Source organism: Salarias fasciatus, chromosome 23 (assembly GCF_902148845.1).
Source record: "Salarias fasciatus chromosome 23, fSalaFa1.1, whole genome shotgun sequence".
NCBI lineage: Eukaryota > Metazoa > Chordata > Actinopteri > Blenniiformes > Blenniidae > Salarias > Salarias fasciatus.
The window spans coordinates 18,147,672-18,169,031 of record NC_043766.1 but is presented as its reverse complement, the minus strand read 5'-3'; the positions used below and the strand labels follow the sequence as shown (position 1 = coordinate 18,169,031).

At 40.9% G+C, this 21,360-nt stretch overlaps 1 protein-coding gene across 1 annotated transcript in view; it reads right to left on the bottom strand.

Moving 5' to 3' along the window:
• faf1 (Fas (TNFRSF6) associated factor 1) overlaps nt 1–21,360 on the bottom strand; it is a 76,388-nt gene that overhangs the window by 44,594 nt on the left and 10,434 nt on the right. The window contains exons 3-7 of the mRNA XM_030082753.1: nt 19,677–19,723; nt 13,548–13,789; nt 12,139–12,230; nt 11,631–11,722; nt 4,357–4,462 (exon numbers count right to left, since the gene is read on the bottom strand). Coding sequence (XP_029938613.1) covers nt 4,357–4,462; nt 11,631–11,722; nt 12,139–12,230; nt 13,548–13,789; nt 19,677–19,723 — 579 coding nt within the window. The remainder of the gene's footprint in view (nt 1–4,356; nt 4,463–11,630; nt 11,723–12,138; nt 12,231–13,547; nt 13,790–19,676; nt 19,724–21,360) is intronic.

Sequence of the window (21,360 nt, the reverse complement as noted above, 5' to 3'; positions counted from 1 at the left end):
CACACTCTGAAATGAACAGTATTTCTCTTCTCCCATTCATGCGCGGACGCTGCATCTACATCACTTAATAACATTCCTCGCTTTTAAACAGTTAGCAGCTGGCGGTGCCTGTCCTACCAAACGCCGTGTTACACCGTCCAGTGGGTTGTTGGTTTAAAGCCCTAACGCCAGCCTGATGTGCGCCCGTCCAGGTTGATCAAAGCCCCGTCGGCGTCTGAGTGCTGGCGGCCGTGGATTCTGGCGCATTTGGTCGGCAGAAATCTGCCATTCAGACCCGCAGGGCTGGACACTGATGCTGAGAAAACTATCTATTGTAGAGCAAATATCCCTCAAATATACAAGACAAATCCCGTCTTTTGTAAAACGCACTGAGAAGAGATGGATCCTTGGATATGTTCAGGGCTGCTCGTCGGAGTGGTGGAAACTTAAAGAATGCTACAAATGCAAAGTCAACGCCAATCTTAAAGCAGGAAAGTGTGTGCAAAACACCGGACTGCAACGACTGAAGGGAAAGACTTTAGTTGGCTGCTTATACCTCTGTACTTCTTAACACTGCACATCCAGATGCATGATATATTCTAGCTTGTGTAGCTGTCTGAAAATACGGAGAAAATTCCTTTAAAATGTAATGAGTTAATTTTTTTTTAATATATATATATATATATATATATATATCATGGAAACAGAAATCATATTCTATTTGTGCCCGACCAAGCGGCGCAAAGCAATTCGCAGTACAAACAAGTCGAGGAAAAAAATAAGAAGGAACAATAATGAATGAGTGGCACAACCATTCTTTGTCTTTCTATCATAAATCCCACACCACACGGCTCAGTGCCTATCCTTATGAAGAGAGGCTATGGCCAGGATAGCAGACTGGGGTCAAAGCGGGTGGCCAGTGTTATTACAGAGTGTAATATCTATGTTTGACCAGCCAGACTACAGGGATTTGACTGACCGGCTGGCCGGCCGATGAATAGAGGGGAAAAGGGAGGAAAGGAGAGGCATAAACACTAGTAATGAAGAGGCTGCAGTCAGAGGTTAAAGCAGCATCAGAGAAACAACAAACTAACGCCCACCACAGAGAGAGTGAAGGTGAGAGGTGGAGGAGAAGGAGGAGGAGGAGAGCAGAGGAGGACAGCAAAAGACACCTGGCAGAAGACAATCTGATCTTACCACAGAAAGAAAACACAGCGACACAGCAAGCCTGTGCACCTGAAACTACACCACCCGAGTCTCCGGGCAGTCATCCAGCCCTCTGTGACACATGAATATGCTGCTTTTATTAGACTCTGATAAGGGCATGTGAAAAACAAATAGAGTATGTGTGGAACACAAAGCAGACCAAGTTCAAGGTGACACACGAGCTTTCCTTAAATTAACCAGGTAGCTGAAATGTTTGTTGCAGCCTTAGTTACAAAAGCATTGCATGTTGGCCACAGCAGCCGTCACACAGTACTGTCTAATGCTGCCCCCTATCTACCACAACAGCCATTTCAGTAATACCTTTGACTCCAACAATTACAAGAAATCACTGACTCCTTGTAACATGTTCTAAATCGTGATGAACCCTCAGAAAAATACAGACAAAAATTGTTCCACCTTTCAAATCAAAATAGTTCTATTATAATATGATACTAGAATGCATGGCTTAATAAATAGAACTCCAGTAAATGACAGATAGCATCCATTACCTGACTTGAAAATAAAGCAGCTAAAATGCGAAGCAAAAGCTTTTAACAGAGTGGTAAATGATTTTGACCCAAATCTAATAAATCAGTGCTGTTAGGATGTACACGCCAGTTATACATAACATTAGCTGGACTGGTAGTGGAGCTGAGCTGCTGGGCACTACGCCTCACAGCAAAATTAATGATCCAATCATTGTAAATGCCAATTGCCTGTAATCCCTGACTGGAAGCAAATCAAAGAAACGGAAAGGTTTCCGTTAAACAGTCACAAGCGCTCTCTCTCCTGCTCTTTCTTCATCTCCCCTAGGCACCAGATGCCTTTCTTTCACTCCCTTTTCGATCCAACCTTCCTTTTCTCAGCTCTGTATCCCTGTCTGCATTTGGGTCCTATATGTCTCCCAGCTGCGGAGCAGGGATGGGGCCCAGGCCCAGCCCTGGGGGGCAGTAGACGAGGGAAATCCCAAGGACAACTGGTCTGGTCACGGACAACTCAGGACCCAGCAGCCATTCCTATTCTACCCTCTACTTCCCTGGCAAACATTTGCTCTCCAGCTTAGCTCAGAAGCTAGCCAGCAACTTACCCCCACACTCTTGTCTGGTAATGCCAATCAGAGTCTACCCAGGCTTGAGCTCCAGAGAAGTAGAAGAAAGAAGGTGGAAAAGAGACACAGGGAGAGAGAGATTGAGAAAGAAGGAATAGAAAGGGAGGGGTAAGGGCAGTTCCCTTAGAGCCACAAGGCAAAGCCAGAGTCTTTGGCAAAGACAAACAAGAAGAGAAGACTCCATCCCTATTGATATGCACAAGCAGGGACCATCGGTTAGTCTTGAGCTAAGACAAAAGGGAGAAAAGAGAGAAAAAGGTGCTCTGTAGTGGAGTCCATATGTGTGAGTGGACACAGTATGAGCAGAAAAGAGAGTCAGTCAGGCTGAATATGGTGTTACTTCTTTGTTGCATTCTTAAGTCTTTCTATGTCGACAAAAATGAGTTCTTGTGCTTATGGGAGCCATGTATTATTGTATTTATGTCAAAATGTTTTAATCGAATTCCTCATCCCATCCTTACAAAGCATTTTCACCTAGATTATCCATCACCACTACTCTCACTCCGATGACTGCACTTGCACCTGTAGCTGGCAATTGAACTTTTCTAAGACACCCTGGCATGGGGTTATACACAAGACATATGTAGGTTAAAGTTGTGGGTCTCATTTTCACTGCAGGGGTTCCTTGAGTTGCCTAAAGACAAGCATATGTAAGGAAAAGACCACGACATGCGGGCCTGTTTAAGCCCACATTGTCCTTTCTCCATCCCCTATCGCCTCTTACAGCACCCCCACCAAGCCAACAGTCCTTTGCCTCCTTTCTGTGTCCATGGTTCCCCCCTCCCACACCGCAGGGACCCCTCCCTAGTGTTTGTAATCCCAGCAGAAACACTTAAGGTTCACAGTGGGTGCTCATCAAAACCATCTGCCTGAGAAGAGAGTGAGGGAGAAAGGAGGGATGACGGAGAGGGGGGAGAAGAAAAAAAAGTAAAAAGGAAAGAATGAGACCGAAGTCCAGGGAGGCAAGTTGCCTCCAGTTCAAATGCTGGTTTTACTAATCTGTTCAATTAGCACCATTACAAGCTCTGCTAGTAGCCCGATTATTATTAGCGTAATCTTCACCAGCAGGGGAAAAAAAAAAGCATGCACTTAAACCACAGTAGCTGCAGCTATCAAGAAAAAAAATGGGTATAAGATACAAAAAAGGATGATTTAACAGTAAATAAAAACATCCAAGTGAACTCTGGGTTTGACAACAAATAAAAACTGAAATATCTACAAATTCAGCATGTTTAGTGCAAAAGATGATTATTCAATTTACAAGTAGGATGATTAACTATCACACCTGATCACTTTGGAGTGTGTGTGTTCTCTCTACCTGCGAAAGCAAGCTACACACTATGAATAATAAATGGTGCATGCTCAGGTCTCTCTCTGCAGTGGCAGGGCTGTAGGGCAATAATGTTTTGGTGTGTGTGGGAGAGTGCTGATTTGAACTCATACGGGCCCAAACATTGACACAGACGCACATGCTTACTCATCTACATAGGCAAGCAAGCACACATTTATATTTTCATGCTCCTTAACCTTTAATCCATTTGCAGCTGCGATAGTAATAACCAATAGATAGAGAGGTGCACTGCCTTCATACTGGGTTCAGAATGAGTATCTATAAATATTTCATAGGCTGCCAAATCTACTGTTTAGATTAAGATGAAGAAAATGAATGGACTCTTTCGATTTCCATTGCTCCCGCATGCTTAGATCAAACAATGTTCAGTCATTTAAACTGCCTTCGAGACTGCTGCGAGGAGGGAGAAAGACGAAGCACAGGGAGAGTGGGGAGAAAAAGAGGGAGGCTGTACCAAACCGCAGCTGTGAGAGTAATTATGTGCTCTGAAATGTGATCATTTGTGATGAATAATGAATCGATGGCTGAGATAGACTAGCAATGTTTGGAAAATGGAATGAAAGCTGTGTTCGGGGAGACTGGAATCAGGTACAATAATATTTATATGAGAGCCTGTGGGTGCATTACTGGGAACCTTCGGTGTGACTATTCACAAAAATGTTTTTCTGATGTCCTGTAAGGTCTGTGTCTGCATGCTTTGTTGGTGTCATACCTCCTGTATGGTTCTGAAGCCGGGAAAGTTGAGGTTGTAGTCCCTCTGAGCCTCTCGGTGGGTAATGACCAGCAGGAAATTCTGGTTTAACGACTCTTGGAGAGCACTAAATAACGGTGGGAAAAATGAAAACATTGTAAGAATCACCAAGAACCACTGTAGAAGAAACTCAATACAGGAATTAATACAGAGAGAGGATATAAAAAATAAAACAATACACCATGAGGATACAAGAGAAATAAAAGACAGAGGGGAAAAAAAACAAACACGAGTAAGAGTAAAGGGCAAGCTGAAACTTGTCAACTAGTGGTAGTCTGCTGGCCCACAGGGAGGTGGGTGCTTCCTCAGGGGGGCTGTCACCCATTTTACTGGTTGTGTTTTAACAAGCCTGGTCAGAGCTATGTTCAGCTCAGCAAGAAACTACATCCATGACCACCTGCACAGTAACAGCATGGAGTCCATAAACCTGCATTTATGCCAACAAAACAGCAGACTATTAAGAGACACACTCAGGTGGGAGCTTTCATGACTGCAGAGGCATGATTTTACCTCTCTTCTTTTGCTCAAAAAGCATCATTAGCATAAAAGGATATTGATAAACACAGCAACAAACATTAGAGCTGAGTGTAAAAAAAAACAAGACTAAAATGGCATACAATTATTACTGATCTACAGTAGAAATTATATGAAAACAGAACTGTACTGATCAATAAATTTGCATCACAATTTGTAAAAATGTTAGTAATTCATGTTTTCTTTTTCCCTTCAATGCATGATCGCCAGGCATCAACAAATTAGCAAGGGTGCATCCAGGTGACCACGTCGTTTCTGGACAGACACCAGTCGCTCACTCACTAACTTACAGCAGTGTCAAATACGCAGTTAGAGAAGAGGAGGTGGGGGAATCAACTTTTGGAAGCTTCATTTACAATAAGCTGTGAGGTTAAGTAGCGTTTTGAGCAAACGCTGGGTCTGTGATGCTGAATAGCAATGGGAGGCTTAAAGGCCGAAACAGGCACTTAATCAGGGCTCAGAATCGAAGGAGAGGAGAAGAGTTGAGAGAAAGAGAGGGATGAGGGAATTAATATGTAGCGCACACATTAATTATGCAATCACACCCTTAATCTGCACAGATCTGGACGAGCTTATGTTAACAGAAGCTCAAATTTACTGTAATGACAGCATATTTACATTGACTAAAACTACGAAATCAATATGTAAATGTAATGTTTGTTGTAGCTAACTGGAGAAGATTGGAAATGTGTGAAGTGGGAAGGATGGATGCATATGTAATAGGGCTGAGCAGAAGGATGAGAGATGTGTGTGCATGTGTGCAAAAGGGAGAGAGAGTCAGGCAAAGAGAGAGAGAGAAGAAATGGAAGGGGTAGGGACACATAAATAAGGATCTAGCTAATATCACGATTATGTTTGGACACAGTCCCGAGCTGCTGCTGGCAGGCAGCTAGACTCCTAAATAGGCAGAGATAGAGGGTAAACTGAGAAGAAGTGTTACTCTGTCCTTCCAAGCAAAGAAAGAACATCTTATCAGTCATTTATGGCAGGCCGACGAGCCATTTGGTATGTGCGTGGGTGGAGTTCTGTTCAAGATTTACTTTGAAAAATCAGATTGGTGATTGTGCTCTATAGTACAGAGACACTTAAATAAAAGCATCGAGGGTGGGGAAATTGGCCATTTATAGCTAGTCGTTCCTCTGTCGTTTCCATCTGCCAAGGACGGCCTGCTGGTTCATATATAAACAGCAAAACCATGTTTCAAGTCTCATACATCTCCGAGCTGCTTTCAGCGCCGGTGTTTTCAGAGCTGCCGTCTTCTGATAGAGGCAGGGCCCTCCAGCAGTACGGGGTTGAGGTGTGGATGTCTCACTGTTTGCTTCTGCTTTCAGAGGTCTCTTTCTCACTCAACACACACACACACCGGTGACATCTAGGTCGGCCTGAAACATCTCTGGAGGCACTTGACATGGCATAAGGGTGCCGAGAGGAAAATGTCATTTAACTTTATGGACAGCAAAAATTGAGCATTTTGCAGGGGGAGAAGAGCAGGCTAAACAGATTGGTTTCATTCTGAGGTAAGCCCATCGCCTAAGCTGCGAGTCCCCGCGGCACAGAGCAGACTCTAGACCTTATTAAACTAGCACTGCCAGGCACATTGATGCACAAACACGCGCACAATGTGACATGTGCCGGCAAAACACAAATACCCATACTGAGACACACCAGCGTCCCACACACATTCTCCTGAACCTTTCACTGACATAAACCGACAACCGTATTGTCTGTTTCAACTGTTGAGAGTACATGAAGACATGCAGACACTTCTTGGCTCTAATAAGTAGAGAAGAAGGTACAGAGCCACACACAGGGTCTTACCTCCTCCACATTTTGCATCCACAACACAGTAGAAAAACTCGAAAGCGCTCAGATTCTGCTCTGTTTTGATCTGCCATACTGTCTTAAAGTTGACTCGCATGATAAGCTGTTGGATGCTGCCCATCAGAGTGACCTTAGCTAACCGGCTAGGTTTCTCTCAACCCCCCCCATGTGTCCGTTACAGAAGAGGCCTCAATAAAAGGTTACTGAACCTAATGGATAATTTTTTTTTCAATTTCAAACTTCTTTGCGAGTTAAAATTGAGACACCTTTTCACGGGCAAACATGCTAGCTGGGAGAAGGAGGGGGAAAATAAACAAGGAAGGAAACAGGCTCCACTGAAATATTCATCAATCCTTCATCATTTATGCAAAAGATTAGCTCCTCCTCAACACCCTCTTGTATTCACAGGCAGTCATCAACATGGCCACAGAAAAAAAAAAAAACCTCTTCATACCAGGCTTTAACACTGCAGTACTAACTGCACATCACATCACTAACTAAATAACTACCTGAGATGAATTGGTGCTCAAAGGAAAATCTCTCAAAGCCCGAAGATTTATTTCTAATCAAACAAGACAACCAAGAGGAGTTTGCTCAGCAGGATCATAATGACAGTGCAGCACTATTTAATCAGTCAGTTTGGTTTAGGTCTGTGTGCTGCATGAGCCAAGCTCTACAAAGTAATTGCCAGGGATATTACCATTTATGGGACATTTGCATTTTTACTCAGCAACAATTTGAAGGATATAAGCACTGCGAAATTAAATTTGGGGGAAAATGATCGTTTCCAACTAAAACAACAAACTCAAATATAGTTTCATTAACCTTGCTCACAATACATAATTAAACATGGCCAAAATATCTGAGAAAAACTGTGAAACTATTACATCGTGGCATGAGCAACTGGATTTTACAGAGGCAAAAAAAAAAATTATGCGTTTTGAGGTATTTGTGTATGTGCTATAGTTATTATTATTATTATAAAATGATGCCACTTTATATAAAAACTCAGAATGTCATTCAATGCTATGTGTTTTTAGTTTATTTTTTAATATTATAAACATGACAGGGTCTGTTTCCTGTTGTAAGAAAAAACATAAGATTAACTGTTTTTCCATATGAGCATGCAGTGTTTTGCTATATTGTGCAACATTTGGCAAAAAAAACTAGAGCAACAACTGAGAGAACTTGTGAGCCACCTAAATATTTTATTATTCCTGAAAATCAGAGTTGTATTCACTCAGTGGCCACGTAATTATTATCACCCACAAAATCTCAAACACTCATCTATTTTTGATACAGTGCTCAGGTTACTGAGAGAAGTTCAATTTAAGGTTTTGGGTCATCAGTAGCTCTACTCTACAACGATGGATTGCATTATTTTCAAAGGTTTTTGACACATTCTGCCTCCCTCTCACAAAAGATTAGCACCACCTGTCAGAATAACAACATGCAGCACAGCACCTTTAATTATGGCCTCCGTAATAAACATACACATATAATTACACAGTGCAGGCACAAAACATGATAAACTTCATAAAAGGAAGAATTTATGGCAGAGCTGTTGTATTGAATTGTGCGAGATTATACAAGTGCACCCAATAAAGAGGCAACTGACTGTGTGGATATCTGAAGCAAACACTGTTGCCGGATGCATGTTTGAGCACGGCTTTAGAGTGTGCAACATCCATCCAAGTTAAGACAAACAAACAGACAACTTAGAGCAGAATGAGATACATAGTTTTATGAAATGTTACTAATTAGATTTTCTTCTATTTTCAGATTAATCACAGTTCATCTGATGATGCTAATCACATGCTGGAAACGGAACAAGAGATCTGGATTTTTTATGGCTTATGGCAGGAGACTTGTAGGATGGCAGGTCAAGACAACAGGAAACTGTTGTGTTGCAATTGTTATTTCTTGTCAAAACTGAAAGCAAATCTTATCCAATGGATACAACACTATCTGTAGCTGGTGTAACATCTGAGAGTGATTGCCACGATGTCTCATAACGGCAATCACTCTCAATCAGTGGCTATTGTTTTTTTTCTTAGCAACAGTACATACAGCAAAAATAAAATGCAATGGGTACAACATTGTATGTGGCTGATGTTAACAAGGTGGTCTGTGGTTAAACGGTACATCATCTAATAGATTCTCAACCTCTTTCCAAAGTTATGTGGGGGGGGGGAAAAAAAACAACACACAGATCAACACAAATCAATTTCCCACACAGGCATGAAATAAGACCAGAAGTGTGTGTCATTCTGGGCTTTTTAACACAGTTCTGCACAGCAAGTCAATGCAATTTGCACTGTAAACTTGGCTTGTGTTTAAGTAAAATCCCAACTTAAGTCCACATCCCCCACGCTCAGGCTCCTGAACCTGATGTAACAACTGGGGGGGGGGGGGGGGTGGAATACAGCATAAAATAGAATAAAAAAAAATTAACATACTATAAAATTAAGCTGCGTAACTGTAATTCCATCATGGTGGATTTTACCATGAGGTGCACAACAGTAGTATAGCTTACACAACGCTCAAACCATACTGCTATTATGGACCATGACAACAACTTTTTACTTTTTAATAACTTTAACCAACATAATACTACTGACTGAAATTTTTGAAAAGCTTGTCTCTCTTTCAGACACAGAAGTGTGATGTGTGAACACTCTACAAATGTCAGTGTCTTGCCAGCATTCTCTTTCACACAAACATTATCACTCATTGCAGATCGATGCATTCACATACCTGACTATTCAAAAAACCGCTTATGATTAACAAATGTCACTACAACATGAACATAAACATTCTTCAATCCATCATAACGTATTCAAAACTTAAGTTGCTATGCTATCTCACATCTGTGCTTACTTAAAAGCAAACTTTATGGCCTTCACACATAGTAAGCTGTGTCTACTGCAACAAATTTGCAGGCACTTACATAAATTTGCACATACTGCGGATATGTGGTGTGACTCAAGTTTATTTTTACTGCGAGCTAACAGCTTGTTTGGTCTCGCTACAGGGGACGGCTCCTCTCATCTTCTGAGATGTGTCACCTATTCTCTCCCAGTATGGCAGCAGGGTCAATACACACACACACACACGCACACGCACACCAGACTGTCCGCCATTAAAATAGTTGACACAGAATAATGAGAGCCTGACACCCAAAATGATATCGATAACACTTAGGGAAATGGCAACGGTGCTGCTAAAAAGACACAGCAGTTAGTGGGGGAGTGAGAAGATGAGAACAGGCAGTGAAGAGAGAGCAAGGGGATACTGGGGAGATGAGGGCCATTAGCTGCCAACACAATATAACTACCACTTAGCCTAACTAGCAGGCAAAGCGGCAAAATGCCAAATGAGTTCTTTCATAAGTGTTGTGCTGACTGGGCTATTGTAGGTGATTGTAAGAGAGCTTCAGGAGAGCTATTTTCATTTTGAAGCCGCTGTCAGCAAACAAGGATCAACATAACACAAAAAAAAATTAGAAATAATAATACCTACTGGATGATAATTATTTGAGAGACGTTCAAGAAAAGAAGTACCCTGAAATGATTAAATGGTTGGTTTTCTTGGGGGGAGCCATAAATAATTACTATGGCACAAAGAATATATTCAACAATACTGATTATAATTAAAAAAAAACCTCAAAAATACTATTTTTACAATATACAATTTATTTTAAAACTCCAATTTATGTGTCTTAATTTGTCTCTTAAAAATCAGTATATGCCGCAGCCATTCAATTTTAAGGCCTATAGAAAAAGCTTCATGTCCTCAGATTTTCCTGGTTAATCAAAGGTTGACATATTGAATAGAAACACAAAATTCTCTTACACTAGAATAGAGCAATTCTACAATAAAAGTTACCTGCCCCAAAATAGTAAATAACTATAATAGGTCTCTCATTTTAAACCATGCAAGCAGCACTGTACACCCTAATCAGCTTCATTTTCTCAAGAAAAATCTGCAGACACAAGACTAAGTGACGAATGCCATTTTCTTTGTGCTGCGATTCAAACCCTGAGCAAACTCACCATAAAACCACACAAATCCTAAAAAAACTGAATACAAAAAAACATTCTTACTGACAAACTGTCATACACTCTTATCTAATCAAACAACCTCGATGCGTCATAATAAAAATAAAATAAGGTATTGGTCACTCGATAATACAGAATGACAGGAGGAACAACATTTCTTTGGAAGATGTTTACTTGCCACTGATTATAGAACAATCTCATGTTCAGCTGCCACCTGTGACAGTATTACTGCTGTGACTTTACCCTGAGCTGAGTGACATTTTGGAGCAAAAGCCCACTAATACTACCATGCATTGAACCTCTGGGTAGAGACGCTGTTTTGATAAAGTGTTCTCAGCAAACCTGTGTTGTTTCTATGACACTGTGACTGTTTTGATTTTGAAGAGAAAGTGAATAAATAATAGATATGCAGCTGGGATATAACAAACAGCTTGTTCAGATCTAGCTGTATAAAAGGAAAAACAGCAAGCAACAATATCAGGCTGGAAAACGCAAATAAAAGGAACAGAAATTATTATTTACATAACACACAGATTGTGGCAGCAGACATTATTCTCGAAATGTCAAAATGGATGTGGGAAAATGAACGTGCCCCAGCAGGTCAAATGTCTCTTAATAAATCAAAGAGAATTGCTTTTGATGGCTGGACACTGAATACATCTTCTGCATAAATGGACAGGTACCGCCACCTACTGTTCACTATTGGGTACTGCATGTATGTGACCACATACTTGAACATGAGCACAAGAAGAGAAAAAAGATTCACAACAGTTGGACAAACGTTGAATGAAGGGTTTTGAAGAGTGGTGGTCTGAATACCTGTTATTGCTGGTGCTGGCTGTAGCAGCAATGTCTGGTGTCAGGACGTACAGCGAGTTGTTCTTAGGCAGATGTAAAGTTTTCAGCATTGTCTGATTACAGAAAAAGATACACAGACATAAAAGGACTAAACAAGGAAGATCAGTTACAGCTATGGAGACAATGAGTGTTAATCAAGAAACGTGTTAATTTCTAAAACTACAATCGCTCCCACACAGTATTTTAAGAGTCTTTTATTTTAAATTCCTAAGAACATATTTCTACTGACTGGTGTGAGAAACAGACTTAGGCTCATATGCAAAATGTTAGCAAAGTCTTGGGAAATATGTGTTATAGATGTGATACATTACAAAAAGTCCAAGAAAAATTGAAATCCAATAAAAACATCACTAAATTATGACATGAGAGTAACAGAATGAGCTAGTATTCCTTGTGCTTGTCTACTTCCTTGACACCGTAGCGTGTGTGAAAATAACCAAAGCAAAAAAAATAAAGAAAATTAACTCACACTATCAGACACATCCCCATTCTTCCATCCTTTCAGCTGCATTTTAGACACCGGAACGCCAAGTTGTGTCCCAAGGATTTCTTTGATGTTACCTGTAAGTTAAAATGACAAAGACCAGAACTCAATAACTCTACCTTTTTTTACCAGTACTTTTTTTCCCCAACAAACAGTGTACATGTCCAGTGTGGCTTTTTCTTTAATGCAGGTCAACCTGAATTATGCCATTAATCGGAGGAAAGATTTATACATTTTCAGATCTAAATCTGTTTTAAGTTAAAGCTGCAATACTGCATAGTGTGGAGTGCACAAGTACAATAGAGGAAGGATAGAGAGACAGACAGTTTCTTGTAGAAACAAAGTCCCAAAAATTAAAAGGAAAACAAAACATGCTTCAGAAAGAGTGAAGACGAAGCCCAGCAGCTTTAATAAATCCAAATCTGAGGAAAAGAATATGTTAAGATGCTTATCATGTACTTGGGTAAACAAACAGAATAAGGTTTTATAATTAATCTTTAAAATACCAGCCGCACACAGCATGAAGCCCAACAAATTAAAAAGATGCCTCGAGGTATCTCACACCACCAAGTCACTTAACTCCAAATACTGTCAGCAGAAAAACTGTTACAGCAGCATCAGTGAACAACAAAGACGTGCATGCCCACTGCAGTTAATACAGTGACGTGAGCTGTAACATGCTTAAAAGCCTATTTCTGTGTTCTTTCTCCATAATTCATTAGAATAATTAAAATGACAGTATTTACTTGAGGCTTTATACCCATGAATCCTCCCCGGCCGCGCACGCGCACGCGCACGCACGCACACGCACACGCACACGCACACGCGCACGCACGCACACGCACACGCACACGCACACGCACACGCACACGCACACACACACAATTTACGATAGTGCACAAGTCATTTTGAAAAACTGCAGCCACTGATTTGAGAAGCTGGGGTTTATTTTCCATATCAGGGTTTCCATATCAGGGTCAGGGTTTATTTTCTGTAACATTTGCAAATGTTTGTTTTTGAAGTTACGACATTGTTCTTCTGAAATTTGATGTTTGCCTTTCCCACCTGATATAGGTTTTTTTTTGTTGACTTAACTTAATTTGCATTTTATCAGATCTGATTGCACTTTTTTTTTATTTATATTGCATGTATTTATATGATATATACTGATAAAGTGTTCCATAAACTGACCTGACCTTTAAGTTCCAGTATGGTTGCAGTGCCTTCGCCAATGGGACGTCAATTAAAGCAGTTTAAGCACCACTGGGTTCAAGTAAAGTAAGAGATACCCCAAGAAAAGCAATAGTCACTACTACTTAAAAGTAAGTAAGAAGGAAATGATTATATCTGGCGAGCAAATATCGTCCAAATGAATGGAAACAAGTATTTCTCACCAACTGTACTGTGGGCTTCTTCAAGCACCAGCGACACAGAGCGTTGACGGTACTCCACAGTGAAGTTGATCATCCGTGGCTGACGCTCTACGATGTGTCGGGAGGATGGGCTGATTGGGCAGAAAGCTGAGGCAGAGGAGGATGATGGCGGAGAAGAGGATGAAGGCGAGGATGAGGGTGGAGGAACAACACCTCCTGCTGCTGCATCAGCTGCTTCCGACGGGCTGGCCTGGCTGGGCTCCCTGTCGGGGATGGCAAACTTATGAGTTTTCACAAAAGTAGGACAGAATGCAGAGAACAGATACATATAAACATATTTGTAAGACTTTGAAAGGCAAGGAGGGAATAAAATCATATTCCCAACTGCTGGATTATAGTTTGTTTGAAACTGCAACTGAAAAAAACAAGAAAATTCAAAACTGCAAGCAACGTTAGTCAGGACCTCGCAGCCTGTGGGACTGCGACTGAGAATGCCGATCATCGTAGGGACATCGTCAGTTCGAGTCCGATCAAATGTGTAAAACCCGGAGTGGCTCAGAGCGCGCACAGGCGGTGAAGACCACACTTTCCATTTCCAGCAGGTGGCTCTATGGCTGGTAGTGATGACTGCCATTTGGCTGTGATAAGACATGGAGTTCATAACGTATAAAGTTTGAGCCACATTGGATCATGTTTCCCCCTTCCTGTTTCCAGCAGGTGGTGCTTTGACTGACAGTAGTTGTCATATGGCAATGATGAGACTCAAACTTTGGTGAAAAATGTCAAGTCTGGGCTTGATCGGACTGTGTCCAGGGTATTTACAGTTCACTTCCTGTTTCATTGAGAGCATGGTCACTGCTCCAGGTTGTGCTATGGCTGAGACCCTAGGTCTCTGATCTATTTTAATATTAATAAAACTACTATTTTAAAGGGTTAACCTCCCATTTTCAATAAACACGGACTTTTAAATATTACAGGGCTTTTATTTTGTAGGAATTGTGTTCCCCCATTTTGTTCACAGCCACTACACCCAGGTTTACTTAATAAGAGTTTACTTGACTTGCAACGGCATGCAGTTGGGAGGGCCAGGTCATGTGACTTGGAGTGGAGTGAAACATAGGCCCCGTTTCCCCCGGCATTAAAATGCGTCTCAGGTGATCCAAGCACATGCAGTGAGGCCAGACGCAATAGTGTTTCCACCTGTCCTCATAATGCGTGTTGGGCTAGCCACTTCAAGTCAGAACCCAGTAACCCCTTAATGTCATGATTGATAACGTTCAGCAGTCCCTCACAAGTTTTCCCACCCACTACTAACTTGTTTTCCACTGCTCGAATACCATATTCAGCTGCATATTTCACAACCAAAATTTTCAATTGGGAGGCATTTTGTTTCTATTCGGTTTTTCTCAGTTGTCTTTAAAGTGAATGTATGCAAAGCTACTGTAGTTTTTTCACTGGTACAGGAGCAGTATATAGTTGTCACAATTCTAGAGTGCCCTCTTGTGGTTGTAGTTGTACACTGTAATACTTTACTCCTTGGTTCATTACAGTCAGTTTGAATTAAGCATTTTTCAATCATATATAATTTGCTAGAAAAGTTGCACCTGACTTTAAGTCACAGGAACAGCCAAACTGTGGGGAAAAAGTGCAAATGATACTCTGGAAAATATAGCTGTCATTCAGCAGGAGTGAGTCAAGCTTATGGTTCAGCCTTCTTCAGTAGTCTTAATCTGATGGCTTCTCACCCCCTCGCAGAAAGTTAACTGCTAAATTTTTCTCTTCGGATGTGAACGGAAAACTTCGGACTCATACTTCAAAAACATTGTCAATATGACAGAGATGATCCATGAAAAACACAGATCTAGCAGCCTCCCTTACAAATACATTAAAAAGGAAGAGCTCTAGCCTGGGTCATCATTTAAAAATATCTAAGAAAAACAGGTAATTAAAAAAAATTGGCTCAAACCATAAAAAAACTGATCCCATTTGCACTTTAACCTAAACTTGGCAGAACAACACTTGAAGCCTTGAACAATCTGCTGTTATTGTTTTGGTGAAATTTCTCACTTGCCTTCTTCTGGATGGCACTCTTTCCCCATGCACGCCAAGAGAAATACAGAAGCCAAAGCCAGCTATGGCCATCGGGAAACTGTCCCATTCTGGCTCTGACTATAGACAAAGCATTTCAAGATCAGCAAAGAAAGCATCTCTCAGACTACACAAGCCTGTAATAATTCTCTAATTAGAGAAGAAGAGACATGAGGAAAAGGAATTGCATTTTAGACAGGCGTTCTGGCTTACCTACTAGCTGGCCCAGTTTCAGGTCACATCATCAGAATCTGTTTACTGGGCAACATCAGCCGGCTCCTACCAATGCCAACCATTTAGTAAATGTGCTTGCTGTTGGTTATACAGCCAACCTCCATTCATAGCAATGTGTGCCCTTAGGAAAGAGCAGCTTTACTCTCATGGCTCAAGGGCCTGCACCATGTGGAAACATGCACAAACGTGTGCACATAACATTTTTAAGAGAACATTTCAGTTGGAGAGGAATTCGACTGCATTTACAAATTTCCACTAACCATGACAGTAAAGTGAAGGGCCTCAAGCCTCTCAAAGCCACCATTTCCATTCAGAAACCGTCCCTGAAATAATTCCTCTTTAAAGCAGCAGTGGAGAAACCATAGCAGGATCGATATGCTCCAACTCTGTAGCTCATGACCTAATGTTACATGTTAGATAAGTAAACAAAGGTCTACTGAGCTGTGCCACCTTCGTTAGTAAACATGGGAATGCACTGTCAAAATACATTCTCATCAGCTTTCAACAGATCAATGCTGCACAAACTTAAGTTCATATATCGATATTAAACTTTTCACAAAGTTATCTATAAGGCAAGGATTCTGTTGCTACAAAAAAACATTAGCTTGAATCTTGTTGGATTGCAGGTTCAAACCCCCACTTTATTAACAGTGTGAAGTACTCTTGGAGCTGCGAAATCAGTGGAAAAGCACTGTAGAAATTAAATCCATTTACCAGACCTGACATGGTCAGCAAAAATACCAAGAGACAAAAAAACAGAAATAAATAAAAAATACTCAGGAACAGCCAAAACCACTGATACAAGAAAGGCTGGAACCAATTGTCAATGTTATTTACATCAAATTCTGAATCTACTATCTCAGAAACAAACCCACCAGACCAGGCAACATTTAACCAATCTATCATCAAGCTTTGGTGAACCTGTGCAGACTGTAGCCACAGTTTCCTGTTCTTAACCAACAGGTTTGACACGTCGTGCAATCAGAGATGGTCTCCTGCATACCTTGGTTGCACTGTGTGTTTATTTAGCCTCGATTCCACGGCACAGTACGGCACGGCATAGTTTGGCAAAGTGTACCCAGAGTCAAACCTGTTGCATGTCTCCACTGCAGAGAGTACAGTTAAAATGTAGGCATGGTTGTGAACAGCCACGTAACAATACATTATGTGATATCATTACGCGACTGTAAACGTGGGGCTTGACTCTCTGGTAGTCGATCGTCAGCTTTTTTACATTTGGTGTGGCATTGCTCAGGTGTCGGCAAAAATGTGAGCCTCCATCCTCTGTGACACAGAGATTAGGTACAGTAATTCATAAGGTGCATTTCTGTTCAGTCCTATTGTCAGCAACACTGAAAGGAGCTCCAAATGCCGAGATCAAATTTCAGATCCACGGCTGAGCCTCCATTGTGCACACAACAAACCCAGAAAAAAGTAATAAGAAATTAACAGTTAATAAATTAATAGCCCATCTTCAACGATAAGCATTGTTGTTGCATTAGAGGGATCCAGGTTCACAACACCGTTCTTTCCATCAACCACTCATTAAGCTATAAACAGGCTGGCACAAACTGAAAAGTGAAGTATTGATATTTTAAAAGAATGAGAAAAACTAACCTTTGGGGGACTGTTCACTTCTTGCCTTGTGACGTTTTAAGGCGTTACGGAGATTATCATTTTAAATTTCATTATTTTAGATAATATTTGTGGTAGTTAGTTGTATTATTAATAGTACCAGTAGTAGTCATGATAACTCATTGCGATATCTATTGGAAAATCCAAATGACATCTTTATCTTTATGTAATCGCATTGCATATAGTCTTGTCTCTTTCAGAGGGCTGTCACATCAGGAGCGGCTCAACGCATCCGAGCAACACAGCGGTGGGACGAAATTGTTCCAGCTTCTCAGCTGAGCAATGGGGGCAGCACGGGATGTACCCAGTTCAGCAGCGCCAGAGCCCACATGTGGAGTGCTAACAAGATGTAGAGAAAGCAGGAAATGAGGTACAGGATGGCCTGATGCGCCATCTGATCAATCACTGCTGAGTTTTGAATAGATTGTCACTGTAATCAGTTAAACCAGTATTGATTGATCATAAAGATGTAAAAACAGTTTCATGCTGCAGCACTAAAGCATGTTAAAAATAATGATTGCTGATGTAAGTTCACTCGCCCTTTGCCCTTTGTATTTTTTTTTCAACCTTTCGTTCAATAAATTTGTTGTGCTTTTGCAGATTTCTTGTTTCCATACATGATCCAAAATGTTTTTAGAAACAGTTTTGTCATATGGTTTACAATAGCAGAGAGTAAACCAAGCTTAAATAAAAAGCTTTATTGATAATCAATATCAATTACAACTCCACAACAAAAAAGAACCACAATTATGTTATTAATGGTCGCTCATGGTTCCCGGCTTCCCCCCGTGTTGAGCAAGTCCTGTCAGGCGCCCCAGAATGGCCTGATTGAAAGCAGCATTGCGTCACTCTCTTCCCTTCACAAAGCAGCCTCCTGCTCCCTGGATTCCCCAGCATCACTGAGAAGCAGTTGCAGATGTCCGTCGTACTGGATCCGGATTGGCCTCTGCTGCTCAAGATCCTCACAATGGATTTCTGGCATTTCCTGTTGCTCTGGCCTAAACAAAGAAAGAGTGATGGGCACTTATATCAATTGTTGTTCGATCCTTCATCATTGTCTAGTTTTGATGGTTTTGTGTAACTACTTAAAATTTCACACTCTTTTACAAATCCAATTACTGAATTTATACTGGTGTGACTTTAAAATAAAATAAAAATATGTAGAGAGATTCAGACGTGCCTTCACATTTTTACTGAGGCATTTGGCTTGACATCAGTGTTTGTTCCCCATTTGCCATTCAGTAACAGCAAATATGTTTGCCATGTGGCTACACATTTTTCTACCCAATAACAAAATCTTACCATCATCCTTCATCGGTGACTCCAGCAGCACCGTAGCCGAGTCGTGGCCACGTCCCTTCGGGGACGTGGCCACGTGGTTCACGGGTCGGTGGCCGTAGATTGCGTCCATTTGTTGGAACCATCTCCATGTCTTTTTTTTAGCCCCGCTCTTTGAGTACTGGTCCTTGTTGTTTCAATTCTTCATTGGGTTGAGGTAGGATCCGTGGTCTGCCATCAACCCCACTTGCTCTTTAAAAAACACTTCCTTTCGGGTGGCACCGCCAAGCTCCCGCTGGATTTTTTTCATCCCCCGCTAAACAAATGAGCACCTGGACCTCCCCAACAGACCATGGAGTTACTGTTCGCTTTACTAACATTGTTTTTATTACTAATACTTTGTTCATTTCCTGTCTGTTTTTCTTCTCTTTCTCCTTTAGCGTCTGTATCAGCGGTCTTTTAAACATGGTTATGTTTTGGATTTCGCTCAAAATCAGCGACCAGCATTGTGCTTGACGTCACGTTTTCAGCCTGACTCAGCCCGACGAGTCCCCCAAATAAACCTACCAGGGCAGCGGTAAAGCAGGCTGATCGAAACGCTCAGAAGAGGGGTAGAGCCGAGTTGAGTAAAGTACAGTAGGGTAGGGGAGGAGGAAACAGGCCATAAGTCTCAAACCAATCTGATCATTCTCGTCTTACCTCTGGCAATGGAATTTTCATTCAGAGAGCATGAAATACTTCAACCAAATAATGTATTTGATAGCACTGTATGAGGTCCACACATCAAAAAGTTTTCCATTACCATGTAATACAAAAACAAGTATGCATTCAAAACAATTACATATGTATGATCTGTAGTGCATGACTCATTTTTGCAAGATCAGCTGATCCATTAATTTACAGTGAACGTCTTACCGTTGTATCATCCCGTTTTCTTGTGGAAGGATTCCATTCATAGAGGCCTGTAATGACAGCAGATATAAATGCTACAGCAATATAATGACATTAAAGTGGTTTTGTGTTGCTTCAACCTCAGCACTCATGCACCAATAACACACACCTGCCCAGTAATGCATAAAATCTAACTTTACATTCTTTACCAGTAGCCAAAATCACTAACGATGTAACATAAAAAAGTAAGCAGAATAACAATGACTTTGACACAGACACACACATATACATGGAATTGGCTAACAAATAAACAAAAAATGTTACTGAGCACCTAAACTAACTACAAGAAAACATTGTTCTATTACAAGAAAGCCACAGACCCCAAACAGCCACCACAGATACCACAAACTGAATTGAACAATTTACAATTTAATTTACAATTCCCTCTTACATCCCGAGCCTGCCACAACTAAACAGAGAGGTGTAATTAATCTAACAATTAATCTAAATAACTAAGCAACTAACCATCTATCACTGGGAATCAACTATCACGGCAAAGTAAACATAGTGCATGAACTACTACGATCTTGGTGCACTTGTCACATACTCAGCAGTCCACCATGTTTATTCAAGGCCAGACTACGTTTTGCTGAGTAATATTACAAAGGACACCTTTGACAGATAAGGATTTACTTCATCACAATCGGTGACCATTCAAACGTCACTTTTGACAGTCAGTCATAATAAAATAGTCATGCCGCTTAGCAGACACTGGATATTTATTAAAACATTGCTCAAGGATCCAGATTTCCTCACATTCTTTAAAAAAATAAACAAAAGCATGGACATTGCTCTCTAAAACCTGCACACCTTCTCTCCTTGTGTTCCCTGCAAGGCTGCTATGGTAGTCATAAGCGGCAAAGCAGATTCTTATTCATCATCCAAATGTCATCAAAAAAGGAGAAAGTATTTTTTTTTAAAAAGTAGAACATTGCTTTTTATGGACCCAACAGTCTGGAATAAAGATTGATAAGATACGATAAACTCAAATGTGTGGTAACAGTTCATGCTGTTTGTCAGAAGGAACACTTCTTGATAGAGTTAAGAATTAAAAATGGAATTAAATAATTGACAAAAAAAAAAAACACACACGAGAGTCAATAGTTTGAGAACTTGTAACAATAAGTCAAGCAAAACGAAATAGAGGTCGTCTGGAGCATTGTGGAGCTCCCAAACTTAAAGTCCAGATTGGGGTCCAAGAACCACACACTTTAAGGAGTATAAAATGTTGGCAAGAATAAATCCCAGAATTTACTGTAAAATTCAGTAGGGTACCTATTGGGTCCTAGGGCTTTACCATCAGGCATACAGTGAAAATCAGAAGTCTACATAGTCTCTCAAAAGACACAGGCCTTTTTTTTCCCCATTCACTGTCTGAAGTTAAATCAGACTAAACTTCTGTTATAGGCCAGTTTGGTTTCCCAGAATTATCTGCATTTGCTAAAGGACATAACAACAAGACAGAGAATTTCCTAGAGAATTTGACTTTCAAAAGTTTGCATACATTTCCTTAGGAGCTGGTAGCACTGCCTTTGAACTGTTTGACTTGGGTCAAACATTTTGGGCATCCTTCCACAAGCTTCTCACAATAGCTTGCTTTCATTTTGGAAGACCCATTCTAAGCTTTAACCTCCTGGCTGATGTCTTG